Below are 27,629 nucleotides of genomic sequence, written 5' to 3'. Positions count from 1 at the left end.
ATTAACGAATGTGCGCAAGTGTTTAATTTTTAGAAAACAAATTCGATCAATTAAATATAAATATGTTCTAACAGAGATCGTAGGAAACTCGTTAGTTATTTATGATCATGATCAACGTTTATGCTTGTAGCTAGCGATGCTGATATTGCTGCCACGGTTTTGACTCGCAGTTTCAGCGTTTCACCATTCTGGAATGAACGGATTTCTTTTTAGAAATCTTCACAAAGTTTCTGGATAATTTAAAAAAAAAATGAAATCGAGTTAGTTGGAACACGAACACATTTCTTCATCGTCGGTAAACGTAGCCGCCATCGGTACAAGAAAGATGAAGAAAGAAAGATGAAAAAGAGAAGAAGAATGCGAATTCGATTTCAGTCGAATTGGAACTATTAAAGACGTTTCGTGGTTCCTGTAACATTTCTGTTGTTTCGTCGTTTTCAAATTTATCCGATGGTTAAACGGTCGGTACATTTCTGTTGCAGGAGGGCGTGACAATCTTGAAACCGAAATCGATCGAATTGGTGCTGATTCGGAGCTTGCGACAAACGGAAGAACCTCCGTGTTACAATTGTTATTATTGTAATATTGATTTCGGAGATCGTACTTCTGGAGGCTTGCCTGAGAGAATTGGCGCATCGAAAGAAGGGAAAAAATGGAAGCGATGCAAAACGAAGCGAGCAATGAAATATCGAGCATATTCAATCGTCTGGATATCGCAGGTTGATGCTACGCGTGAACGTCGACTGCGTCTCGAGAAGAAGATTTTGGTCAGGAGCGAAGAGAGAAAAGAAAGGGAAAGAGAACAGAAGAAAAGAGAGAAAAGGAACAAGAGAGAAGCGATTCGAAGGAGAAATGGTACCGAGCACAGTGAGCGGCGAGCGCGGTGCGGGACTGCATGCTGGTCGCTGGTCTTGCTCCCGGGACAAACCTCCCTCGTGATAACGTCAGCCCCGAGCATGTGTAGAAGGGAGGTAGGCAAGTTAGTTCGATATCGGACGCCAAGGCGTTCGGTCCGTCCATAAACGTTTCTAATTTTTCAGTTGATTTTCGTGTTTTGCGGCTCCTGTTTCATTGCATGCGTGCTTTGCGTGCTTTGTGTGCTTTGTTTGATTCGCGACGAGATCGGCCGAGGCTGCGGAACCAAGTAGGAACACCACCGAACCCGTACACTTGTCGTCAGTGATTGTCACGATATGCGTATTTTTAAAATCTCATCGAAAGCACGCAACCCTTTCTGGTGTATAGGCAAACAAAAGAAGAGGGAACAACTGTATCGCAGTCGATCCTCGAGAGAAGAAAAACGGTAAGAGCGAACGGGCTACTCGACGCGAATCTGTTGTCACAGGCCTTGTTGCCCGATTCGAACGCGTTTGTTATGTCGAGAGAAGAAACGACAAACCGACCGAACTATATACGTTGTATGCATGCTGCTATCGCCGTATATTTACGCTCATGTTTTATCGTTTTGTACGGTCGCGTTGACAATGTTGAAACAGTCTCGTTAGCGAATCAGAAGCTGAATCCAGTGAACGAGTAAATAAAAGTATGTCTTTTCTTCTCGGCGATGAAAAAAAAATAAGTTCGTGCGTGTTGGGTCTTTTTTCAATTTTGTCGCATGTAGCAACGACAACCAAGAGTTTCCGCAATCGATTTTACATGCACGTAGAAGAAAAAAGAAAAGAAAGAACAACCCGAAAGGAGTAAAAGTTCGCCGATAAAAATTTAGCAACTTTGTTCGCGTCGCGATGACATAACGTGGCAATTCCTTCCTACATTTCCGAGACACAGACAGGTTTCTGAAACAGAAAATGATTCGTATAGTTCGCGATGTTTGCTCGAAGCTCGCATCGACGGGAAAAACTATCGGCTAAGCACGGTTGGAATGTGTTTGAACTCCTGTGTAGTTCGGCTTTCCGGCTCTGTTGTTGCTGTTTAAGCGAGCGATGCAATTCGATCTCGTGCAGATCGGTTGAAACGTTGAAGGGTACACACATGCGAAGTCGTAAAGATAGAGATACATGTGTGTAGATGGAGATAAAGATGGAAATTTAAATTGAGATGGGAGTAGAGGTGCGACTACAAGCATGTAACACATTGTTTAAGAGCTATCGCGGAAGATTCTTCGAAAATATTTCGATATATTTTTAGCGTCGGTAAATACTAAATGTGGCGGAAAATGTTTGCGGCGCTTTAAGTCTAGCGTGATTAAGTTGTACGACACCTTTTTTTTTTTGTACGAAAAGATTGTGCACGCTCTAATTACTACCGCTCTTGATCGTTTATCGTCCCGTACTTCCGCGCGTGTCACAGATATTTGCCATAAATAAAGTTTCCCCCCTGCAACGCGGCGGGAGAATTTGATGAATTAACTCGACACGTCGAACGGACGGGATTGCGCAAATTGCGACACCGTCGTTCTAAATGAGTAAACAACAGACCGAAGGGAATAAAAAGAGAAGCAGCGGCAGCGGAAAGAAACAAAGAAATAATAAAATAAAAGAAAGAGGCGACATCGTAAGAATCGATGTAATAGCATTATTTTTGATTGGTTGCGCAGTGTGTGTGCTGGAAGGAAGGGTACCCAGAACCGAATAGATACGGGCCAATAAGCTAGAGCTCTGCCGGGGGAAAAGACAAACTACCGAGAGCGACCTAAACATCGCAGCGAGCTAGATTAGGGTCGTCGGAGGCCCATGGCCGGGAACTCTTTCCGCTGGTTCTGGTCGTGGATCCCGATCGCGATCCTTTCCAGTTGCTTCGTCTTGTCGAACACCGATCGAGCACCGTGCGTCGTCTCGTACCCGTTGAACGTAACCGAAACCGAAATCGAAACCGAAGACGTCTACGACGAACAACAGTCGGAAGTAACAGTTTTTCTGCGCGAGCATTGCAACAGCGAAACGGACGCGACGGACATTCAGGGATTCTTCGACCGATCGAACTTCGATGTACGGATCGCTGTGATTCCACCGTCTCGTGAGTATCAATCGCGGTCGTACCGACGTGTTTACCGTACCGACCGAGAGCAGGATGATTATCGTTGGATCTGATTGGTATATTGTTGTTGTTGTTGTCGCCAGTGTCGTGCGAAAGAAAGACACGAGGACTCGACACCTTGTTGCGCATACTAGGCGAGAGAAAAACGAAAGTCGTCGTGGCCGCTGTCGATACGCCCATGTGCGAGATCACGGCGAAACTGGCACGTCTCTGGAACGTGTCCCTGTTCACGTGGACGTGTCCTTTGGTAAGACGTGTTTCGATCATTTACGGTTCCCGAACGCGGCGACGTTCAACCCTTTGCGGACGAGCGTCGGCAAATAGTCGACGACCCAAGTCTTTTTACCGTTTTTTTTCTTTTTTTATTAATTTATTAACGCTATGCCGGTGCCATATTAAAAAACTGAAATTACATTTGAGCTATGTTTCTTGGGTGTTAAAAGGCAGCGTTGTGCTTATAAATTATTATATATTAATGTATTATTAATATATAATAATACATTAATGTATTAATGTTATAATTAATATAAACTACAGCATTGTGCTTATTTGACTAAAAATTAAGTACGAAAATTCTTGGATGACTTGTCTTAATTTTAGGAATTTATATTGCCGCCATCTTTGAAATTTTTTTAAATCCAAGATCTCCAAGCTATTATGCCGGCGTCAAACGAAAGAATCGTATCTAAGATCTCCGGACGGCATAGCGTTAATTATTAATATAAATTAACCGTATTATATTAATTTATTAACCGTAGGTTCGGAATGAATTTCAATTTGACGAGTCGGTCTTTCTGTGTCGCTAGCAGAGAAACCAGCAAAGTTCTCCACATATTTATAATCTTATAATAACATAATTATATCTTATAACATTTTTATTTTATATCCAATACCTGTCGTCCGCAAAGGGTTAAAAAGTCTCGTCCGCCCTGACCACCGGCGACGCCGCTGATTTCAGAAAGACGACATGGACATGAAAGAATTTTCGTCGATCATCAGACTATCGCCCTCCTTGCCAGCGATCGCCAAGGCTTTAACGGAGATACTGATGAACTTGCAATGGAAAGCCGTGTCTATGATAGGAACCGGTAACGTCGATTCCATATACAAATTCGAACGCATACGACAATGGAAATGGCAACCGCCATACCATACGCGACGGACGACAGACGACGCGCGCGTAAGAGATTCCTGAGGTCATTCGAAGCAACTTTTTCCTTAGCGAAAATGCAATCCGCGGCTTCGTTTACGAGTTATCAACGAAAAAACAGTGACCAATCAGAGGCGAGATCATTTGGCGCGAGACGGCCGAGCCAATGAGGGGAACCGGGCTCCGTGCACTCTTTTGGCTGGGCCGCCGCGCGCCAGCTCGCCTCTTATTGGTCAGTGTTTGTTCGTTAATAACTCGTAAACGAAGCCTCGGAGAAAATTCTCGCAAAGGAAAAAGTTGCTTCAAATAACCCCAGGAACCTCTCATTTCCGGATTGCGAGACATTTTCGGGACACCCTCTATATTTTTCGTTTTTGTAGATCGCGAACCGTGGTTGAGCCTCGACAGAGCGCTGTTAAACGCTCTCCGAGGTATCGGGGCTATATTACGATACCACGTGATATTGCCGTATCACGCTTCCCTCGAAGAGATTCGAAAACTTCTTCGTCCAACGCACAACATTTCCCGAAGAGGTGAATCGATCGTATTTGCATATCTCTCTGTGTGTGTGTGTGTCGGTAGTTACATATACATACGTACGTACATAGATACATCGTTGCTAGCCGTGCACAAGTATATTCCATTTAATGGCGCAACATTCACGAGGTGTGCGCATCTTATTGACAGATATCCCCGATTCGATCGTTTACAGTTACCCTGCTGTGTCTGCCGACGTCGGACGACAACGAAATAACGTCTCGGGTCCTTACCGAGCTGGACGCCGCTCGCAAGCCGTCGAGCACCGCGTGGATCGCGACCACCATGATTGTTCACACGAAAGACGACGATTTCTTTTTACCGGAGACGAACTCCTCGGTTCCTCGTTTCGACTTCACCGCATCCATATCTGCCGATAATCCGACGCCCTCGAATCGTTCTTTCTTAAACGAGACCGACGATTATCGCGTCCCCGTGTCGCAAGGTGCTCGCGCGAAACAAGCGAACGAGGAAGAAAGAGACCGGCGCGAGGAAGAGGAGAGGCGAGGAGAAGCGGATGAAACGGAAGAGGGAACGGAAGAGGGGTCAGAGGGAGATGAAACGGAAGCGGAGGACGAGCAAGAGCGTGGAAAGAGGAAATATCGATATTTACCACCGCGAAATCTCAGCTCGGACTTTCTGGAGAAGCTGGTGATCATAACGCCTCTCGATTATAGGTAAACGTCGGCCGTTCGCGCGTGAACGTCGACCGACGGCGCGGAGAGGACCAAGAGAAAGAGAGAGAGAGAGAGACGAGATAACGTGTTTGTTGATGTTCCGCAGATACGACGTGGAAAAGGTGTACGACGGCACCGAAACGTACGCCAGCCCGTCGCTGTTGGATCATTTGAACGAAACGTTCACCGTGTTAATGTACGACAACTCGAGCATCAACTCGTTCAACAACAAAATGTACGCGTACGTGTTGCTGGATTGGCGGGTCGACGCTTGGAAGCCGATAATGATCAGCGTGGAGCAACGAAAGAAACGGCTGCTGGTCCGAAAATTGTCTATGAACGCGCCGGTGTTCCACGACACGCACGTGGACATACTAAGATGCAACGCGGAGGTTAACGGGCAGCTCGGTATCGATTGCACAGGTGACGAGTAAAGAAAGAAAATAATAAGCCACGCTTGCTCGAACGCTCTCGAGCCGAGTCGATTGGTATTTTGTTTGAATAAATGTATCTTGAATGTTGTCAGATGTTCATCGACTGGTGAAAAATAGTCGTCCATTTCGACCATTTCTCTCTTTCAGAGAACCATTCCGACGAAAACGAAACAGCGTTTCGCATCGCGCGTATCGTAACTATTGTTCTGGGATCGCTGTTGTTGACCGCGTTCGCGATATTAGCCGGCATCTTGATCAGGTAACACAGATACATCCATTCCATCTATCTGTCGCCTCGCGTCGCGTCGCCTCGCGTCGTCGATGTTCCCGCGAATTCGAGGATAAATTGCTGTATACGTTAATTAACGAACGAAGACGATATCTGACCCGTTTGTTTCAACTTTCCCCCACGAACGTAGAAAAAAGCTGGTTAAGAAGAGAATATCGAAAGGTCAGTACAAGATCATTCTGACCACGTCGGATTTTGTGTTTCCGCAAGTGCCTCGCGTAGATTTTAGAAGGGTGAGTAGAACCATTTGAATTATCGTGTATCTCGTAGAATAAAGGCGTAGGCGCCTACGGTGTTCACGTGCCGCGAGTTAACGACACGGCTGCGTTCGACGCTGTCCGGCAGGTGGACGAGGGTATCGAGACAATGTTATCCTGTTGGCTGCAACAATTGCAAGAATTTGGTGGCCCGGAGGTGGAGAAACCGGATCTTCTTCAGCTCGGCAGCGTGTCCTCCTTGAGGCCGTATCTACGGACAAGCACCGGGAACCTTGCGCGCCATGGTTTCTTTAAAGTTCCTCGGGCTCAGTACAACGTTAGTGCATACTTCTTCGGCTGGCTTGCCTTTGCTTCTATTCTATTGCTTCTAACATTCTATACGTTTCGGTGAAGAAGCATTTTTCTTTGGTGTCGTTAGGGCGATTTGGTGCAGTTGAAGGAATTGCCGGCGGAAGACGGCACGTTCGAGTTGAAGAACAAGGCTATGGACGTTCTGGTCACGGTGAGAACCTGCTCGCGACACAAAAATGTCAACAACCGATGGTCAAGCCGATGGTCAATTAGGGAGAATTCACTGTACAGTAATGTCTTCCTAACTGACGCTCAGATTGTGCAGAAAAATGGACAATTTGGGACCAATGAGACGCGAGATCAGCCGAGCCAACGAGCGGAACCGAGCTCCGTGTGCTCGTTGGCCGGGCCGCCGCGCGGCAGCCGAGCTCGCCTCTCATTGGCTACTGTTTTTCGCTGATAACTCGTAAACGAAGCCGCGGATCACATTTTCGCAAAGGAAAAAGTTGCTTCGAATCACCTCAGGAATCATCCTCTCGCAGATTGCGAGACATTCTCGGGACACCCTGTATAAATCTGAACCGCAAGGATCGAATAATCGTATCTCCTCTCTCTCTAAAGTGTCCATTTTTCTGGACAGTTTGAACGTCAATTAGAGAAACATATTTGACATTTCAATAGAAAACCGGTTCGATACTCGCGTTGCAATGTATACATCGATCGGAGTAGTAGAATCGTTCAACGATAAACTCTGTAACGTCTCTTTGCCCAATGTACACCTTCTAACCGAGCTGTGCACTACGCGCTATACGAACAGATGCACGGGTTACGCCACGAAAACTTGAATCCTCTGATCGGATGCCTGAACGAGCCAACGAGACCGTGCCTCGTTTACGAGTACTGTTCGAGAGGGTCGCTGGAGGATGTATTGGTGCAGGATGAGATCAAGCTCGATTGGTCCTTTAGATTGTCCTTGCTCACCGATCTTGTACGGGTGAGTAACGCTATCGGATCGAGAACGCGTTAACCAACGTAATCGCCGTGACTCGACAATGAGACTCTTGCGAAATATTTTGCTTGCGAAGGGTATGAGGTACCTTCACGGCACGCCGGTACGAGTGCACGGCTATCTTACTTCGCGCAACTGCGTGATAGACGCGCGCTGGGTGCTCAAAGTGACCGATTATGGACTACCGGCGTTTTACGAGGCCCAGAATATCGAGTGTCCGCCGAAAACGGCTCGAGGTATGGTTAAATAAATTCATTCGAGGACCCCCATGGTCCAACGTAAAAATCATCCAACCGTTGGTCATCGCCGTTTTACATCGTTTCGCGTGTACGTTGTAGATCTGTTGTGGACGGCGCCGGAATTGCTGAGACAGCCGAGTCTGCGGAAGAAGGGAACGCAACCGGGAGATGTTTACAGTTTCGGAATTATTATGCAAGAGGTGGTGGTTCGCGGAGAACCGTACTGCATGCTCGCATTGTCGCCGGAAGGTAAGCCGAACGACAAATAATTCTTCCTTGTTCGCCGGTCGCTCGAATAATCGGTGGCAACCAATTGTCAATTGATAATTGTTGACAGGCCGACGACGCGCGCGACCGGTGCTGCTAACTGCCGCGAGCTAGAATTTCTAATCGCGTCTGTAATCCCGTCCTTAGACATCATAGAGAAAGTGAAGAAACCGCCGCCTTTGATCAGACCCTCTGTGAGTAAAGGCGCCGCACCCCCCGAAGCGATAAACATCATGCGGCAATGTTGGGCGGAAAGCGCGGACCTGAGACCCGACTTCGACGACGTCCACGATCGTTTCAAGACACTCAACCATGGGCGGTAATGCGTGGCGAATGATTTTTCTGAATGGTTCCTGAATTATCTCTGAACTTTCTTTTTCTCTCTGAACTTATTCTCCGAGCTTATTTCGAACGAGTCGTTCTCGTCCGGTCACCGTGCACCTCTGATATTATTCGCTTGTTTTCTTCTATTCTCAGAAAGGTCAATTTCGTAGACACGATGTTCCAAATGCTGGAGAAGTATTCGAATAATCTGGAGGAACTGATACGAGAGCGGACGGAACAATTGGACATGGAGAAGAAGAAAACGGAACAATTGTTGAATCGAATGTTGCCAAGGTAGAGCAGAGAGAGAGTACAAAATGCTTTCCGCGCGGTAGACAACGGTTTCTAGAGAGGCGAAGAGGGTGAAGGGAGTAAATGGGGTAAAAGCTGGGCGAACGGGTAAAACGGAGTAAATGAATTAAATGGAAAGCCGTGTGCTGCGAGCAACCGGTAAGAGATCCGTTCCGACACCCGCATTTAAATCGACCCGTAATCCTTTCAGTTCGGTCGCGGAGAAACTGAAATTGGGAATGCCGGTCGATCCCGAGGAATTTCGCGAAGTGACTATTTATTTTTCGGACATTGTCGGCTTCACGAGCATTTCCGCGCACTCGACTCCGTTCCAAGTGGTCGACCTATTGAACGATCTGTATACCTGCTTCGACGCAACGATCAACGCGTACACCGTATACAAGGTGATGACCAATAACAGCCGGACAAACGAGAACAAGAGACACATACGTTACACTTGTATATTATGTATCCGCCGCTAATTATTTGGTTCTCGCGCTCCGACTCGAAACACGGTTCGACGTCACCCATTCAAACCCGTTCGTTGTAGGTAGAAACCATAGGGGACGCGTACATGGTCGTCGGCGGTTGCCCCGTAAGGATACCCGATCATGCCTCTCAGATAGCTACGATGGCCCTCGATTTGCTGCACCAGAGCGGAAAGTTCAAGTTAAGACACCTGCCGAAAACTCAGCTGAAGCTTCGTATCGGTCTTCATACTGGTTAAGTATAGCCCGACGCGGCCTCGTTTCTATCGCCCGCGGTCTCGTAAAATTTCAATCGACCCTTCACACGTGTTGCATCCGTTCGTTCGCTCGTTTAACATTTAACCCATTGACTGCCGACTACGAGATACCTCGTAGCAAGCGTCTGTATCAAAACTGCCAGCTACGAGATATCTCGTGGTGGGTTGGCTGCAAGTTTAGATTGGTTACGAATGGCTGTTTAAGTTAGGAGCTATTAGGAAGGATAAATGAAAAATGTATACAGCGTAGAGAACGTATTGATTATCGAAAAAGATACTGAAAGATACTGTAAATGCCATCGCAATATTATATCGGTAACTTAATATTATTATATTTTGTAAATTTTATTAGAGGGGTTATATTATATTATATTTTGTATATTATTATATTTTGTAAAACTTTTGTAAAACTAAAACAAAACCGTGGCTGCCAGGGCAAGACGCGCTAAATTTGCGCGGCAGTCAACGGGTTAACGTTTCCTGAAATCACACACGGCTCGCCGTAATCAAACTGACTCGAACGAGATCTGTTGGCTACTTTATCGTGAACGCGTGCAGGTCCATGTTGCGCCGGCGTTGTTGGCCTGACGATGCCGAGGTACTGTCTTTTCGGCGACACGGTGAACACCGCGTCGAGAATGGAATCGACCGGAGCTCCGTGGCGCATACATTTAAGCGAGGAGACGAAGGACATACTGTCGCGGTGCGGCGGATACGACATCGAATATCGTGGACCGACCGAGGTGAAAGGCAAAGGAAAAATGCCCACGTACTGGTTGCTGGGAAAACAAGGCTTCGACAAGGAACTGCCGACGCCGCCGCCGTTTGGGTAAGCCAAACCACGTCCTACGACGACTCGACCGAATCGCTCGGCCATAATTGCCCAACGAGTATCTCAAAAAATACATGAAAATACTTGGAAATGTCGACGATAATCAGGGGACCGACCAAATGAAATTTACATGTATCGAACGCGCGCGCGATCGAAATACGATCGCTCTTTGCTCGTATTTACCGCAATTGCCGCGTTTACCGCATTTCTCGTTTGCCAGAAGCTACTCGACTCGTTTCACCGAACAACAATTCCAATCGTGTAATGAAAATGTAACATTTATTTACACGATATCCAATCACATCCGCCTATCGGTCATTCTCGATCCTATTTTTTTTTAACGCGCGTATCCAACGTTTCGGTCCCTCGAGTAGTCTCGAGGCCGTGAATCCGACACAGAAAACAAAAAACTACAACGACGTAGCAGTTGCGTGTCGCACCTACGCGTATATACTTTGTTTTTGGTAGTAGATCTTTATTCGAGGTGTTTGCTTTTCAGATTTTTAATGCTTTTATCTGTTGCCATACTGCCGCCACCTTCAGGGAAAACCATGGGTAAGTTTCTCGCTGAAAAATCGACGAACGCGTAGAATAATCGTAAAGTCGTCCCCCCCGACATTGTAACAAATCCCTCTGTATAATCATCCCTACATCCGTACGTACATGCGCGCCGTAGACGAGGCAACCGCTCGAAATTTTACTTCGCTTTTCTTCTCCGGCTCACGTTGCGCTTCCATTGAAATATAGAAATTTCTCATTTTCACGCGTTCGTCTTGTCAACCGCACAAGGTTGAACGAAAGTGCATCGCCGGAGGATATTACGGAAAGAGAACCGGAAGCAGCGGCGGCGACGACGACGGTAGCGACGGTTGCGGTGACGACGACGGCGACGACGACACCGACCGAAACAACGACAACGGCGGTGTCGACGACTACAACGGAATCCGCGCCGTCGATCGACAAGCTCCTCTCCCGCGAGGATGGTTCTTCGGCTCAAGACGATAAAGGAAGAAAGGCGGAGGACGATCGCGTGGATACGGACGCGAAGATCGTCGCGACGCCGCAGCCACAGCTCGAGGATAACGTGGAGCCTGAAATCGCCGTGTCCGTGAACGATGAACAGATTTACGGTATCAAATCGTCTCCAAAAATGTCGGCAGATTTTACGAATATTTTATCGGGGAAACGCGTGATCAACGACAGAGAAAACGAACGCGTCAGTGCGAGTGGCGTAACGAAGATCGCCTCCGGAGATGGTCGAACGTCTCTCGGAGCGTCTACCGTGTACTCCGGCGAAACGGCTTTCTTAGGGGCGTCGACCAGTTCCCTTACATCGATCCCAGGCTCGGCCGCGAGCTCCTATAGACCGGGACCCGCCAGACACCGCAGAATAGCTGGCTATATAGACGAGAACGATTTGAGCACACCGTACAACCATTACAGATGTCTTTCTCCTAACGAACATTATGGTAAGACTCTTCCTATCTATCTCTGTCCATCTCTCTCTCTCTCTCTCTTTCTCTTATTATCTACAGTTATCAATTCAATCCTCCCTTTTGATTGTAGGAAGAACCGTAGCCGGCCGCTTCTTGAAAAGGCAATTCAGCTTGGACCGACCCGACGATACCGTTTGCATTGCCTTCACCGAACCGACTAATAATCAACAGCAGCAGCAACAACAACAGCAGCAGCAGCAGCAGCAGCAGAATTTAAAAGCAGCGCCCCGGCTTTACAAACAAAACAGCGCTGGCGCAGCCAACGATTTGGAACGCATCGAGGAAGTACCCTCGACGCCCACTCCACTTCTTCAACATTATAGGCAATCCGCGTCGGTTTCGCTCTCCGTGGAGTCGCTGACGCTTCGCTGAGCAAATTAACCTCGCGTTCCTTCGCTGGCCAAGCAACAAACACCCCCGTGGTTCGCTCATGTCCGCGCGAATCGGACGTGATCGCGTCGCGTGTCGTGCAACCATAGTCACGAAATCATAGCATATACACGTGTATGTGCGTATGATCGTGCGAACGATTCTCTACGTCGTGTTTAAGTGTTACATTCGTTAGGAAAGCATTACAGGGAAAAAGATGATGTTCGATCGATAAAGAACAAAAATGTACTATTTATTTTTCAGCGAGTCCGTTTTGCACCCGACACCGCGTTGCCGTTGACCGGCGACAGACGATTATAACGAATACGATTATCGCGTGAACCCGCGGATCGAACTCGCACCATCTACAATAGCGTTAAGAAGATTATTCACGCGGACGCGGACGCGAACGCGCGCTCAAGAAGCACATATTCATACACGGATACTCTCGTTATCGCGACTGACAATCTCTATTACGTACAAATGTTGACGCATACGGTATATTCCCATTTCTTTTCAACGTCGAACGAATAACCGAAATATCTACGGCTGGCTACGATTATGGTGGCTGCATACAATCTTCGGAGATAGCAAAAGTACAGTTCTTCGTGACACGAGAAAGCGGCGTGTGTAAAATGTCCGTTGAATCGGTGGCGTGCCATTGAAAGTCACGAATCGCTATTGCGCGCACGTATCACGATGAACAGAGAGAGAACTCGTCGTTCTCATGATTTTCTTATCGTATGCGGCCAATCCAGAATTCAGAGGACCGCCACCGCGCGGCGAGCCACACGCTAAATTCAATCACTTCACTTACGGGACAACAAACTCGTAGCACTTTCCTTTTGTTATCGCAACTATTTGTTCGTTCCCAGACGTTAGCAAATCTTCGCTATCGCTTCCGAATCGTGGACAATAATTCGAAATTTTCAACCGTAGGAACCTAGATTGTCCGTTCGTTTATCGTGTCAGTATTACAACTAAAACAACTATGCGATTTTTTCGTATAATATATCTGTAACGTCTCGATACGAATATTAAGATGTTAAGACGCGCGCGTAAAGAAGAAGAAACAAAGTATGTGCGAATGTTTTATGCGGATACGCAATAATATGTGTGTTACATGTTCATGTAAGTGTGTATACTATTTATTATTCTATATATAGTATAGGATCAAAGAGAAAAAGAAAGCGGAGAGGTGGAACGGACAATATTTCGATCGACGAGAGAAAGAGAGTAGTCACCTGCGAGCGGTTTGAAAACAATTTTCAGAGTTTATCTTTTTGTATCTGTCGAATTAGCGCGCGCGCGTTTCGAATGTTGAATCCCAAACGTTGTCGAGCGACGAATAAGTAGTCCGAGGCTCGGCCACCGCCGAGCGAGAGACGCGCGCGAAACAAATCATGAGAAAGGAATTGTAATCGATAATAAAATGTAACTTGCATTACAAGCGATCGTCCAAATATTAATGGGAGTCGCTGTGCGTGTAAGGGAGCAGGGAAGATGGACGCAAGCTGATACAGGGAAAGACAGAAAGGCAGCAAAGGGGTGAACAAAATATTCGCTGACAACGCTCGCGAAGAATATTGAGATACTATTTTTTATTCGTTAACTATTTCGCGTTTACGTTATTTACAGTGTTCGCAGATTCCAGGTTGTCCTCGTAACGATTTCTATGGTTGCGGGGGTGGTGTCACCGGTTTTACCAGACGCTGCGATCGAAACAAACATCGCGTTATTATAATATATATATATATATATATATATAATATAACGTTATAATATATATATATATATATATATATATAATATATAATATAACGTTCGTCCGTGCGAATCATAATCGAGAAGAAGAAGAATAAATCGTGGAAGAAGAGCGTTACCCGTACGAAGGAGACGGTTCGCTGAATACGGCTGGCACCGATTTAACGAACGGCGCCGGTCTTTCGATTATCCTTTCGACGAAAACGGGCTTCTCGACGTATTCGACGTATTTCACAGCCGACGGCGGAGGCGACAGATAGACGTGACGAACGCTCGGTGCGGTGTAATAACCAGCTTTGTACCTGAAAAGCAGCGGGTTCTCCAAATTACTCGAACGAACTTCGCTTAAGTTTCAATGCTGTGAACGATCTCGGTGGACCGATCGATGCGACAACGGTAGAAATACAGTGATTTCTCTCTAATTCGAGCTCAGATTGCGCCCAAAAATGGACATAGGAAATTTGGGGAAGAAAATTTGGGAAAAAGAGATACGACTATTCGAGTATTGCGACTCGTTTTTATAATTAGCGATTGTCAATAACTATAAAAACGAGCTTTCTCTTCCCAATATTGTCCACTTTTGTGCGCAATCTGAGCGCGAATTAGGGAGAAATTACAGTAATGTCTCCCTAATTCGCGCTCAGATTTCGCCCAAAAATGGACGCAGGAAATTTGGGGAAGAAAATTTGGGAAAAGGAAATACGATTATTCGAGCCTTGTGAAAACAAACCTCAAGGCTCGAATAATAGTACCTGTTTTTCCCAAATTGTCCATTTTTGTGGACAATCTGAGTGCGAATTAGGGAGAAATTACTGTGCCGGTACGGTAAGACGAAACGTCCGATTTCCAAGCAGGCTCACCCTTTCGCGATTCCCAAACCGAAACCAAGGAGTCCCGCGCCGAGAAGCTTCTTCTTCAGTAGAATCGTCCTTTTCTGTCTAATCAAAGGCGCTCCCGCGCTTTCGCCTCCTAACTCTGTCAATCGCGCGTCCGGATGGTCCAAGGTCGACGAGTCATGGTCTTCGGCCAGCGAAGCATCCGCGGCGATAGCGAATGATACGAGCGAACAGCACGCAATAGCAACAATCGCAACGTTGATTGGACGCATCTGTCGGGAGAAACGAATTCGATTACGATCTACGATCTACGATTACGATATCGCGATCGTCGATTTACCTTGCCCTTGTATCTGTTCCCAGAGTGGTTTTGACGTACGGAGAACGATGGTTCCTGGTGTGACGGCTTTTCAATAGACCCGTTCGATTTTATACAAAGTCGCCTGCCTTTGAAGCGCGCCACCCTACCACCCCCTACCACCTTCTCCGACCGATCGTATTCGGGTTCCTTTGTATTCCTGGCCGAACGCCTGTCTTTACCGATCGATCGCTCGTGACAAATTTTCATGATCAAGAGCGACATTTATGATTTAGATCGTTCGGGCGCGCTCGCCGATTCGCCTCGTATTTTACAACAGCCGAGGAGAAGAGTCATCGGAAATCGATGCCCTTCGCGAGGGATGCTTGTTTCTCAAGCATTTCATCGATTTCTGGAAGCTTCGTGTCGCAATTATTACGCGCAATATCGGTCGAACGCGGCGGAAATTAATTACAGTAATGTCTCTCTAATTGACGCTCGGATTGTCCACGGAAATGGACAATTTGGGAAGAGGAGATACGATTGTTCGAGCGCATGCGGTTCGTTTTCACAGTTACGAATTGTCAAGAACTATAAAAAAATGAGCTACAAGGCTCGAATAATCGTATCTCCTGTTCACAAATTGTCCATTTTTCTGCGCAATCTGAGCGTCAGTAAGGGAGACATTACTGTACTTGGAAGCGAGATATCGAGTTCTAACAGAGGACAACTTCGAGCGACGATAACTCCGCGAAAAATCACCTCGACACGATGACTCTTTTTTTAAATTAAAGCTCGAAACCTCTGCTTTCGGACAGCGTGCCTAAACTTTAAGTTCCACGCATCCTCGCCACTGTAACCCTTTAAATGCGAGGCCATGTTCGTCGCACGTCATACGTCGTATCGTCGAGTTCGACGAATCGCACGGACTTTGGACAATTTTTCGTCGAGATGCCGTTCGCGGCAGAACGAAGTTCGATCTTTCCCCTTTAATTCTCGGAACTCGGCTGCGATTTTTTCTCGCAAAGTTACAGCAGTTCATAGTAACCCTTGCGTGTTCTCCAATCTATGATACAAATTGTCGACAAGCATAAAAACGAGCTGCTAGGCTCGGATAATCGTATCTCCTGTTCCCAAATTGTCCATTTTTCTGCGCAATCCGAGCGTCGGTTAGGGAGACATTACTGTACATTTATTGTACGACGAAGTCGCTGCAAATTTTCCGATTATGCTCGATTGGAAAATCTCGTACAATTACAACGTACGAGCTCGCTTTATTAACGGAGCGATGTCAACATAATCGATGAGCGATGACGAAAGCGAATCGCATCGCTTGGCCTCGCTTCGCTTCGTCTCGTCGCGTCGTTTCGTGTCGCGAATAAGAATAAAAAAAAATGCCGGAGAAACACAACGAGAACGAGATCGATGCCCACGTTCCAAACGAATGACGTTCGTTGCACTATGCAACGCCCTCGGCTATGTCTAGAATGAATGGACGCGCACATTCCACGGATAAGTAAGTATGCAGGTAAGTACACGTGTATTTTATACGTAGGACATACGAACACGTGCGCACGTGTACGCCACAGGCATGGACGAATGTATGTTAAACAAACATCGAATTGCGACGAACGCGAACCTTCGCCGAACCTTCGACGTCGATTTACCTTCGTTCGCGGACGACTCGCGTTTCGACGAGTCATGCGAGTATGGTTGCGTCGACCGTGTACAATGTACATATTGAAAGTACGCATTAGCGAAAGCAAGAAAGAAACTCGTATGAAAATCCGATCGACCGACGGGTCGATCGTCGAGGAAGGAACGAGACGTCGCTGCTAATTCGAAAAATCATTCGCGTTCCGTAACAAGTTATCGTAATCAGGCCCGACTCGTTCCGTATTCCGCGAATACGGCGGAAATCCGTCTCGCGACATTTTTGACACTTTTGAAAATCCGATCGACCGACGGATCGATCGTCGAGGAAGGAACGAGACGCCGCAGCTAATTCGAGAAATCTTTCGCGTTCCGTAACGAGTTATTGTAATCAGGCCCGACTCATTCCGTATTCCGTGAATACGGCAGAAATCTGTCTCGCAACATTTTTGACTGTGTGACTTACCTTTCAACGACCCGCGTTGCCCAACACCAGTCGCGCGGTCCGGCTTGTTCGAGCGGAATTTTTACCGATGCCCCGGGTCTCCTGTCGAAACTGATCGCCACGCCGGTCATCGTGCGCGTCATCGGTGAAATTATTGGTGTACAAAGCCTATTTAAACGACGGCGGACCGGCCGATTTCTATTGGGAACTGTTAACGCGAGAACCAACATTGGTAAATAAGACGGTCGCTCGAAGGTGGGCGGAAGGAACGTGTGGAAGAAAAATTTCGACGGTCCGAAGCGTTCGATTCTTTCTCGAAAATGATCGTCTTTATTAAATAGGCTTTAAATCGACGCGTTCGACGACGTCGAACGAACGAATCCTCCGTCGACGTTCACCCTCGGGGTCCAACGAATTTCCTCGATCATCGACGCCATCTGCGACAAACGTGGAAACGAAAGTTTTAGTTTATTCGATTCTTATTAGAATTCTCTTATTCGCACGTTTGACACGTACCCGTAATGGTGATCCGAAAATTGGGTACTGTAACTACTTCCGTAGCTGCCTCCGTAAGCGCCTCCGTAACCGCCTCCGTAACCGCCTCCGTAACCGCCTCCGTAACTGAAAGAAAAAACCGGTTGATGATTAGATACCGTGCATTCTACGGTACGTTGACACGATCGAATAGTATACCGACTATTTAGCCTTGTACAAGCCCGCGCCGACGATCCCGGCGCCGATTCCGGCGCCGATCAAAGCTTTGGTCCCGACCGCCGCACCGCCCACTAAAAGGGCCTTCTTTCCAAGGAGGGCCGCTCCGCCGAGGAGCGCCAATTTACCCAACGGAGACCTCCTTTGGCGAACAAGCTGTCCTTTGATTGCGAAGTTTTCTCGCGGAACCGCGAGCTCGCCATTCTCGGGCGAAGTCGAGGACGCCGCGTGGCCGTAGACCGCCGACAGAGCCGCGATTACGAGGATCAGGAGAAACGCGGATCTCATCTTTCTGGAGCCGATGGATGCGCAACGAGGATGTTTAGATTATCGGCGACGTCGACGACGGATCAAGGAGACGGGGTAAAGGAGAATGGAAGAAGGAACGGAGACGGGAGGAAACGCTGAAACGTGGAGCACGAAGAGAAGACACTTACGCGGATAGAAGCGGCGCCAACAACGATCGCACACCGTCCGTTTCGCCTCGATGCGAAAGACTTTTATACACACGGAAGGTCCAGAGTACATCCCTTCCATGTTACGTCTGCTTCTGAGACGAAAACCGGAATTCGCGGATCCTCCTACTGTGCGGCTCGATCCAGCCTCTCGCGATCCTCGAGTCTCGTCTCGTCACGTCACGTCTCGTCACTCCGCGGCAATCGCTGTCTCTGCCACCCCTGAACGTTCCGCTTGTTCTTTCGAGCTACCCTTTGCACTCGAAGTTATTTTAACTGTAAATATAAAATCATTATTCTTACTTATAGTATTCTTATTTTATGCAGGGTGTCCCGAAAATGTCTCGCGATCCGAAAGTGGCGGGTTCCTCGGGTCGTTCGAAGCAACTTTTTCCTTTGCGAAAATGTTCTCCGAGGCACCGTTAACGAGTTATTAACGAAAAACCGTGACCAATGAGAGGCGAGCTCGGCTGGCGCGAGGCGACCGAGCCAATGAGCGGAACCGGGCTTCGCGCGCCGGTTGGCTGGGCCGCCTCGCGTCAGCCGTACTCGATTCTTATTGGTCACTGTTTATTCGTTGATAACTCGTTAACGGTGCCTCGGAGAACATTTTTGTAAAGGAAGAAGTTGCTTCGAATGACCCGAGGAACCCGCCATTTCCGGATTGCGAGACATTTTTGGGACACCCTGTACGATAAAATGCATTTTATGCATATGAAATTGCCTCTTGGGACTCGCACGACTGTTACGCACTTAAGAATTTTTTTAAATCTAAACTATGTTAATGTGAAAATTATCTTAAAACGTGACGTAACAAATTTTAGCGATGTCACTCGAGTGCGAAGGGTTAATCTCGTTCTTGATTCTTCGATGGATCATGGGAGCAGAAATAAACGCAGAAGCGGGAAAAGAGGAAGAGGAAGAGGAAGAAGGGACGAACGGATCGGGCTTCGACGTTCGCGTACTTTCACCAAACGATTTTTGTGGAAGGAACGTCCTTGAAGTCGTCCACGAGCCTCGAGCGTGCGACCTTAGGTTACACGCGCATAATTAACAGCGTTAATCTGCATAGATTCGACTCGGAGAAGAACTACTCGTGTTTGGACTTGCCTAGGGACACTCGAGACGAAAGAATTTAGAAGAAGAACGGGCGCCATAAAACACGAAATCGCGACAGGGGAATCAAACGATGCGATGACGCGAGGACCAACGAGCGCGCAAGGTCGCAAGGTCGCAAGGCCGCGAAGCTGAGAGCGTGACGAAAGGACGACCAGATGGGAACGTGTCGAAGCCGCGATTGAAAATTGAAACCGGAAAAGATCGAAACAAGTTTGAATCGCCGAGGATCGAATCGCGTGCATGTGTGCACGCGTGCGTGTATGTGTGGTGCACGGTGTTCGCAGCCGTCACACTTCGGTCCGGAGGAAAGATATATATGCGAATAACCATAAAATCGTATTCTCTCCTTTCCCGAATCGTTGATTTAATTAATTTTGAATCGCGAGATGCCGCCGAAACGAACGGGCAAACAGCGACGAGCTAAGGCTAAGCCCACGGATACGGGAGATCTGAAACGGCAAGCGTTGGCGCGCGAAATGAAGATTTCTGCCACGAATCTGGAGAAATATCGGGCACGCTGGCAAGAAACGCTTACGCGAATAGAAATGCCGAACGTTAGGAGGAAGATCAAGATGGTTTGGTCGAGCTTGGAACATGCGTTTGATTTGCAGGATTACAGGTACAGTGATGTCTCCCTAACTGACGCTCAGATTGTCGACTAAAATGGCGAATTTCGGAAGAGGAAATACGATTATTCGAGCCTTGCGGCTCGTTTTTATAATTGTGGACGATTTATAACTATAAATCGTATATAATAATAATCGTATCGCCTCTTCCCAAATTGTCCATTTCTGTGAACAATCCGAGCGTCAATTAGAGAGACATTACTGTATCGCGATTCGCGAAACGCGAACGAACGGATGTACGCGCGCGACAAATAAATTCGACGTCAATTTCGTCCAGTATCAGCTTACTGTTGGACGCTCTGCGGGAGACGGAGGATCAACGACGTAAAATGAACGGTGAACACGCGGACTTGATCGTTCGATCGTTCGACGGGCACCAACGACGTTTAAAAGCCGCCGAAGCGTTTTTCCAACGGCGCGTCGAGACGCTGTTCGCCGACAGAACCCGCGAATTTGACGAAATGCGTTCGAATCGAAACAAGAACGAGGCTAACATACGGAAAGTCAATCTCCTTGTCAATTATCGAATCGAGAGCAGGCTGAACGCTGTAAAGAGCACCGCCATGAGTAAGACACAGATACGCGCGCGCGCGTATGTGTTGCGTAAAAAAATGCTCGCACGTGGGCCACGTACCTACGTAAATATGTATATTTCTATGTACAACGGATAATAATGTTCGTCCGAAGGTAAAGTGAACGCTTTCATGGAAGATGGGAGAAACGAGAGACGATTGATTACCGCGCAACTTCAAAAGCAATTAGAGGACGTTTGGGACCAACTGGGAAGCATATTCTCGAATTATCGTACAAGTTTGTCCCTCTACGTCTACATACGCATCTACAGTTATATCTATGCACAGTAATGTCTCCCTAACTGACGCTCAGGTTGTACACAAAAATTTATTTTATTGTAAATTATATTTTATAATTTATAATATATAAATTATAATATTATATTTTATAATTTATAATATATAAATTATAATATTATATTTTATAATTTATAATATATAAATTATAATATTATATTTTTATAATTTATTCGAGCCTTGCGACTCGTTATTATAATTGTTGAAAATTCGTAATTATAAAAATTAACCGCAAGTTTCGAACAATCGTATCTCCTCTTCCCAAATCGTCCACTTCTGTGGACGATCTAGGCGTCAATTAGAGAGACATTACTGTATATCTATGCATTTGCATATAACTGCATCTGTGTCTATGTCTCGAATATCCAACTTGATATCCAATTAACAATATACCCGACAATATACCCTGGACAGGTACGCAGGAGCGGCGCAGATCGTACGATATTATCGAAAGAAAGGACAAGTCGGATCGTCAAGCGATAATCGAGCAAGATTTGCGAATCGCGTGTCTTCTGGACGACATCGCCAAATTTCGTGGCAAGATACATTTGTACAAAAAGAATGTCGAGGACGAGACGCGCGACGCCCTCCAAGAGTCTCATTTTTTTCGCAACATCTATCGACAAGCAAACGCATGCGTAATTTTCGGTAAACTAAACGGATCCGATTGAAATATTCTCGACTGTCGTGCCAGTAATTTTGTAGCCTATCGGTACACCAGGTCGTACAGAAGATAAACGAAGAGCGACGGTGATGTCCAGGGAGTACAATCGTAGCGTTAAACGGTTGAAAGCGTTGACGAGAAAAGCTGAGCGTGTCCTCGTGTACATAGAAATTTGTCGAAAATACGAAACTCGAGATGAAAAGATACTTCCGCCGATCGTTGGTTCTGCCGATAGCGACTCGTCGCCGGACATAGCGACGACGTGGGACAGTTCTTCGCCGTTCGACGTGGTTCGATATTTTACAACGATACACCTTCGATTCGACGATGATTTTCTTGTATCCGCATCGATGGTTTTCCTCCTCTCTGTTTCGCATCGCTTCTCTTCCAGATCACCCAAGACTTTGAAACACTGATTCGCTTCTGGCATCGCTTCGGGCTTGCTAAATTGGTCGCTGCTGAATTGAACAAGGAGCGAGATCTGTTAGCAAGGAAGGCTGTAGATCTGCGAGAAACTATGAAACTGTTGTTAGCGCGGACATTCTGTTCGACATCTGGTACTCGTCGAATATGCGAATGAGAAAACTGCTCAAACCAGAGAACCGCTGGTTTCATGGAAACTTGTAGTTTTGCAAAATTTGGAAATTTTTCTGAAAGTGTGCCATTAAAGCGTTCCATACACTTTAAATGCTTTAAGTGCACGCGTTCTCCACTTCGGTGTACAGTAAATTCTACACAATTGTGTCCTTCAGCTTGAAAACAAAAATGGACAATTTGCTAAGAGCATCGCGTTGCATTGAAAGACGATTAGGGTGAATTTACTGTACTCTTATACTCATCGATGGATCAACGCCTCGAGTACCGCATTTGCAGCAAATATTTCGGTAATTTCGCATATCGTGCAGCATAGAACGGCATAGGAGGACGAAAGGAGAGGAAAAAATGTTGTACGAGATATTAACAAGCGAGTTTTCTACAGTCATACTCAATGTTTTCTTATTATTCGCAGACCAATATTTTACCAGATGCGACACATATCGGCGCATCAATGATAGGTATGTATTATGGTTCTTCTTCTCTGTTACTCTACGAGTGTTTTTCACGATAAACTGTATTGTAGCTTCAAATGTTTACGTACACGCTCGTTATACCGATAATTCTATGTGCATAAAGAATATTTTTTTTCTCTCTAATAATCAACGGAAGAAATGACAGCACCTCGAGACAGTGCGCGTTCGGCGAAACTATATATCGCAAGAGCACACGTGCAACAACAGCGGGACAACACCACATACCACGCCATTGCAGCGAAAAGTTTTCATGCGTCAAATGTAAATAGAACGGATGTTGACGACATTGAAACTATAGTAATTCGATGGACCGAAGAAGCGAACGGCAGCTTCGTCAAAGACCGTTCCCCGATCGAGCAACATCAGCCTTCGGGTGTTTCTCGTGTTTATTTTCAATAATTGAACGATTTGATCATGCTAGAGTAAAATTGTTCGATGCAATTGCTTTTATCGTAATTTATGTTTATGTGCTATACGCGATAGCATCTTATTGCCGGCGAGAAACGTTACGATTCCAAGGCCAAGCAGGTATCGAAGTGTAACGAACATGTTGAGTTGTAACCAAAATATTCCAAAAAGTACGAAAATACCTGAAAAAGATAGAGAACGATGTGTTAACCGTATGTCGGCTCGAATAGATTTCCAATGTTTTAAGCTTAAATTGTCGTGAACAATTGGGCTACAAATGCGACATTGATTATCGAATTTGCGAAAATTTCACGCTTTTTTTATGCCCAGCAGGTTGACAAATGGAATAGTAAAGTCGTAATTTGTCGAGTCAAATGGGCAAAATATATGAATATATATAGAGAGAGAAAAGCAAATATACTCACTTCCCAAGCCAAGATGGAATGTTATCGCGCTCAAAGAAAGTGGAAAATTCGATATGTTTACTCCGAGTTTTGCCCACAGAATGAAAAGCAATAATACTGGGGCCAAACACAGGCCTGTAAACAAATTGGAAACGAAAGCGGCTGGCCTTTTCTCGGGTTCGCGGAACATATGCTGAAACAAACGGGGTTACAGATTATTTCCAAGATTATATTTCCGCGACAGAAAATTATGGTCCTAGAGAGTTTGAGGAAGTGTCCATCGAACGTCAACATTTGATTTCAAACACGTTGTTTCAAAAATCTGGCAAATGTTGATTCGACGATATGCTTTTCCAATGTTATAGAAGTGGTAGAATATCAAAAGCATTGCTATCACTAACGAGCATTGGTTGTTACACGTAAATTATCATAGGAAAGGAAAACATTTTGCTACCTGTATCTCTGGTTTAGTCGCATAAATGTTCAATTTACGCTTGTACGATGCGGTTTTGTCTACGCGTTCGGTCGAGGTCGGTTCAGGAAACTTCAAGTTCACCGTTGCGACAGTCCACTGGAATGGATTCGCTAATATGGCGTCTCCAACGATCAACTCCACGTTATAATCGCCGCTTTGATGCTCGAAGTTCACGCCGGCAGAACCGACTGGCTAAAACATTTGGAAAATACATTGAATTGAACGAGCAAGCAAAAGTGAAGTAAAAAGAAAGCAGAAGGAATGTAAGTAGGAATCGCTACCATATCGAATTTGTAAAGCTGCGACGTATCTGGTTCAGCGACGAAGATGATTTCACGTCCCATCTTGCCTTTATCTTTCGACTCGGTTGCCGAAGAAAGCCGTACAAAGGCTTGATGTGCACGCATAGGCTTCTTACTGATACTGTCTTTCAGCAAAAATCGCATAACCAACTTTTGCTGGGAGTCAGCTTCTATCTTTTGGCTCAGCTTTTCCGGATAAGCTACGCTGCAATTTAGCACGAAGTGACGAATTTCAATTCTTGGTAGAACGTATTGAAGCCTGACGTTCTCTTCGATAGCACGGAATCGAATAAATAAACTCAATGGGACCCTAAATTACCGTGTGAGCTTTGGTTGAGTCGTCTGATCAGCGTCACCAGTTCCAATTTCCAAATGATCGACCAGCACTTTGCAAAGAACTTTTACAGTGACAGTGTTTGTCACTGAACCCGCTGTCACAGAGATTTTGTAGAATCCACGTTCCGGTTTCGCTTCCAAAAAGTTCATCGTGAACAATGTTCTAAGGTGCGGAAACAAAGATACCAATATTATCGAAATATTCGAATGCCTGAGCTTGGAAATAAAAAAAGACATTGTACGTCGGTTTCCGAAGCTTTCGCGAGACTGAGATTCGCGAAAAATCGATTGCCGATAATTACTTTACCCTAGTGTATAGCCGAGCCTGACAAGCATAAAATCAAGTCGGTAAAGTTATAGGGAAAATTAATAAAAGCTAGTCAATGCTCACTTATCCGTCGGCGAGGGTTGCAAACTCTGTTTGCTCAAAATTGCGGCATCGTCTCCAACTCGTGTTGCTGAATTTGCAATCACTTTAGACACTCCGGTAACCGGATTACCAAGAATGTCGCAAACTTTCACCGTGACCATAGGCTGATTGTCGGATATACTGACGCCTTCATTAGCTAACGTTACACAGATCGGTTTCTCGAAATCGTTGTTTGCTAAAGTTGTCAGCGCCGAAAGCAGATTCATCACGCCTCTCGGAGTTTGTACGGATCGACGGGACAAGAGATAATTAGCCATCTTAACGATTTGCTGAGACGTTAACGGTGGCTTTTTCTTCAGTGTTTGAGATAGTTTGAAAATACCGTTCACTAGAAAACCTGAGGAATAAATAAGGAATACCTGGCATTTATTCTTGCCATGATGTTATGTGATAGATTGTACGTGCAGTAGGAAAAAGTATTCGGACATTTTTAAAAACAGAACAACTTTTTTACAACTGAACTAAATGACCTAGATTTTTTGTAGATTTTAAACGAACTGGTTTACTCTACAATAACTCACGCGTGTTTCAACTTCAACATCTTCACAAAACCCATCTATAAAACCCATTCTTTACATTTTCGCTTCATGAATTTTTTATTTTGTATCATTCCAAGCAAAATAGGAAAATTAAAAGAAAACTATTTTAGTCATTCTACAGTAAACTAGTATCTTTAACATGTCTAAAAAATTCAAGTCGTTTAGTCCAGATTTAAGCAGGTGTTCAAATACTTTACCCACTGTACGTACACGGACAAAGTTTAACACGTTTAATCTGTTACTTACTGGTCACTGAAAGACCACCTTCAAACTGTAAATACTTTCCATCCACTTCGTCGGCTTGTACAATGGCATCTTCGATTCGGTCGGCAGCGAATGCACCGCTTGTTCCCAGATCCGACGCGACGTGGAAAGCATAGCCCAAGCTGTTTTCGTGAAACGTCCAATAAGCAAGCATTAGGATCTTGAACGTGTGATTTATTCAATTTATAATGAATTTATGTAACTTTGCAATAACAAAAGTTACTGCAAATCTGTGCTTCTGTATTTAAAATATTCAAGAAGACAATCTTACTTCCACAAATTGTCATCCTTGCGCAACGCATTTTGAACCGCTTTTGTAATCTTGTCCACTTTGTCGCGTGACAATTTCTCAGATAGCGCAGTCAATCCGTTTACCGCATAATATAATTCCAACATGCTAGAACCATCCTTCTCTATAACGCTCGAGAGTGTCTGTATACACAAAGAAATTTCTTGTAACTAATACAATCTGAATTAAATTCCAGTTTCCTCTAGGCTAAAGTTTTAATTCAGCAACATAAAATTGTCTTCACTATGAAAATGCAGTAGAACGAAAGTTTAGAAACATCATTATAATATATATATATATTAATAAATAATTATCGTTTCAATCGCTGGTTTTATACCGTGACTAGAACAGGTACAGGAAGATTTTGACAGGTCCCAATTGCTTCTGAAGCAGATGCGACATAGAAGGCTTTTTCAGTGGTCACATTCTCCTCAGCCATTACTTTTTTTAAGCGTTCACAGATGTCCTAAAAACAGACGAGTTACATGTTAGGACGACGCAAAAAATTCTATTAAACATCTTGCCGATACGCATTTCAATCAGAAAGACTAATCAGAAGATCATGATATGTCAATAATTTGGAATATCTCATCAGGTACAGCTGCATTTAAGCAGAACTAAGAGAAGAATTGAAGAACCTATACGAAATCCTATAACCGTCAGAAAACTTGATAAAATATCTTACCTGTTGATTCGGCAAAGTTTCTCCAAGAAATCTATACCCGTGAACAGTATAATACATAAAAGATGCATCATCGGATATTAAACCTGGTTCAAGGATTTTCTTCAAATGACTTTTATCAGCCATTGTTAAATAGGCATTTGTCGATTGCAACGTTTCGCTGGCTGACAAACATACTGCTACACGGGTAATCGCTATTAAGAATAGTAAAGCTGAAACAATATGAAATTTTGATTAGAAACTGGATTTCAATGAAAAGGAGAAATATCCAAATGTTTTCTATCGGTCATTAAAGGTCAAGACAGAAATTTGTGAGTATCAGTATTTTTTGTGCCAAGCATGCTGAGCACACATTAACGAATTAATCTTATTTCTCGAGATACTTACCGAAACGAAACATGTTAATTTTATTGAGATCAAACAAAACGTGAATTGCAAGGCATATCGTTCAGATTGTGAGATAAATCGAACGGAACGAGTGTTTAGCCGAATCAAGAATGTGAATATACGTGCTGACACAGCTCGGACAGTTAATGTACAAATAATTGTTTCTGTACACGGTTAGAATGAGAAATTTCGAAAGAACGCGTGATCGAATGATACTTACGAATATTCATGGTAATTGGAATACCGGGCATGCCGGTTGCCACGTTGCTGTTCCGAACAAAATGGCTCTTCACCCATTGCGCGTGTACAGAAAAATGGACGATTCTCCGTTCCGGAAGTAGTTGGCAGTATGTAATACGTGTGTGTGTGCGTACTGCGACCGGTCTACTCGTATACGAAGGGAGCATGCGCAGACGGCACATCGTTGCATACAGTTTA

The 27,629-nt window shown here is 45.3% G+C and overlaps 5 protein-coding genes across 9 annotated transcripts; 2 read left to right on the top strand and 3 right to left on the bottom strand.

Annotated features, from left to right (window-relative positions):
* Nucleotides 1-555: 555 nt before the first annotated feature.
* Nucleotides 556-13,615, top strand: LOC117222721 (retinal guanylyl cyclase 2). Of its 3 annotated transcripts, XM_033474580.2 has the most exons (23): nucleotides 556-971; nucleotides 1,041-1,303; nucleotides 2,558-2,976; nucleotides 3,081-3,244; nucleotides 3,956-4,085; nucleotides 4,528-4,680; nucleotides 4,860-5,361; nucleotides 5,468-5,784; nucleotides 5,943-6,054; nucleotides 6,215-6,317; nucleotides 6,430-6,618; nucleotides 6,721-6,804; nucleotides 7,411-7,587; nucleotides 7,679-7,838; nucleotides 7,941-8,090; nucleotides 8,256-8,427; nucleotides 8,586-8,726; nucleotides 8,935-9,127; nucleotides 9,274-9,445; nucleotides 10,027-10,297; nucleotides 10,844-10,855; nucleotides 11,090-11,769; nucleotides 11,867-13,615. In XM_033474580.2, the coding sequence occupies exons 3-23, from the start codon at nucleotides 2,694-2,696 to the stop codon at nucleotides 12,166-12,168; spliced, it is 4,467 nt and encodes a 1,488-aa protein (XP_033330471.2). In that variant the 5' UTR covers nucleotides 556-971; nucleotides 1,041-1,303; nucleotides 2,558-2,693; the 3' UTR covers nucleotides 12,169-13,615. The 3 variants fall into 3 exon arrangements, with proteins under 3 accessions (XP_033330471.2, XP_033330470.2, XP_033330472.1); XM_033474579.2 differs by lacking the exon at nucleotides 556-971 and having other exon boundaries at nucleotides 983-1,303; XM_033474581.2 differs by lacking the exons at nucleotides 556-971; nucleotides 11,867-13,615 and having other exon boundaries at nucleotides 983-1,303; nucleotides 10,800-10,855; nucleotides 11,090-11,228.
* Nucleotides 13,616-13,749: 134 nt separating this feature from the next.
* Nucleotides 13,750-16,032, bottom strand: LOC117222724 (uncharacterized). Its single transcript, XM_033474585.2, has 4 exons — nucleotides 15,106-16,032; nucleotides 14,790-15,037; nucleotides 14,049-14,231; nucleotides 13,750-13,877 (listed from the first exon to the last, which is right to left on the bottom strand). Exons 1-4 carry the CDS (start codon nucleotides 15,346-15,348, stop codon nucleotides 13,868-13,870), a joined length of 684 nt encoding a protein of 227 aa, XP_033330476.2. The 5' UTR covers nucleotides 15,349-16,032; the 3' UTR covers nucleotides 13,750-13,867.
* Nucleotides 16,033-17,468: 1,436 nt separating this feature from the next.
* Nucleotides 17,469-18,705, bottom strand: LOC117222726 (uncharacterized). Of its 2 annotated transcripts, XM_033474586.2 has the most exons (4): nucleotides 18,310-18,700; nucleotides 17,859-18,164; nucleotides 17,678-17,782; nucleotides 17,469-17,598 (listed from the first exon to the last, which is right to left on the bottom strand). In XM_033474586.2, the coding sequence occupies exons 2-4, from the start codon at nucleotides 18,158-18,160 to the stop codon at nucleotides 17,586-17,588; spliced, it is 420 nt and encodes a 139-aa protein (XP_033330477.2). In that variant the 5' UTR covers nucleotides 18,161-18,164; nucleotides 18,310-18,700; the 3' UTR covers nucleotides 17,469-17,585. The 2 variants fall into 2 exon arrangements, with proteins under 2 accessions (XP_033330477.2, XP_076380918.1); XM_076524803.1 differs by having other exon boundaries at nucleotides 17,678-17,770; nucleotides 17,859-18,705.
* A 1,127-nt stretch (nucleotides 18,706-19,832) lies between these two features.
* On the top strand, nucleotides 19,833-22,185 carry LOC117222738 (dynein regulatory complex subunit 2). Its single transcript, XM_033474615.2, has 6 exons — nucleotides 19,833-20,065; nucleotides 20,350-20,639; nucleotides 20,760-20,882; nucleotides 21,356-21,579; nucleotides 21,647-21,895; nucleotides 21,997-22,185. The coding sequence occupies exons 1-6, from the start codon at nucleotides 19,833-19,835 to the stop codon at nucleotides 22,183-22,185; spliced, it is 1,308 nt and encodes a 435-aa protein (XP_033330506.2).
* A 389-nt stretch (nucleotides 22,186-22,574) lies between these two features.
* OstDelta (oligosaccharide transferase delta subunit) lies at nucleotides 22,575-27,628 on the bottom strand. Of its 2 annotated transcripts, none has more exons than XM_033474593.2 (11): nucleotides 27,412-27,628; nucleotides 26,808-27,016; nucleotides 26,460-26,588; nucleotides 26,105-26,265; nucleotides 25,816-25,955; nucleotides 24,992-25,367; nucleotides 24,584-24,763; nucleotides 24,244-24,469; nucleotides 23,942-24,154; nucleotides 23,509-23,680; nucleotides 22,575-23,265 (listed from the first exon to the last, which is right to left on the bottom strand). In XM_033474593.2, the coding sequence occupies exons 1-11, from the start codon at nucleotides 27,611-27,613 to the stop codon at nucleotides 23,123-23,125; spliced, it is 2,151 nt and encodes a 716-aa protein (XP_033330484.1). In that variant the 5' UTR covers nucleotides 27,614-27,628; the 3' UTR covers nucleotides 22,575-23,122. The 2 variants fall into 2 exon arrangements, with proteins under 2 accessions (XP_033330484.1, XP_033330485.1); XM_033474594.2 differs by lacking the exon at nucleotides 27,412-27,628 and adding an exon at nucleotides 27,192-27,358.
* Between the last annotated feature and the right edge of the window lies 1 nt (nucleotide 27,629).

The sequence above is a fragment of the Megalopta genalis genome, chromosome 10 (genome assembly GCF_051020955.1).
Source record: "Megalopta genalis isolate 19385.01 chromosome 10, iyMegGena1_principal, whole genome shotgun sequence".
Taxonomy (NCBI): Eukaryota; Metazoa; Arthropoda; class Insecta; order Hymenoptera; family Halictidae; genus Megalopta; species Megalopta genalis.
Note: the sequence above shows the minus strand (reverse complement) of the source record. Positions and strands in the feature narration are given on the sequence as shown.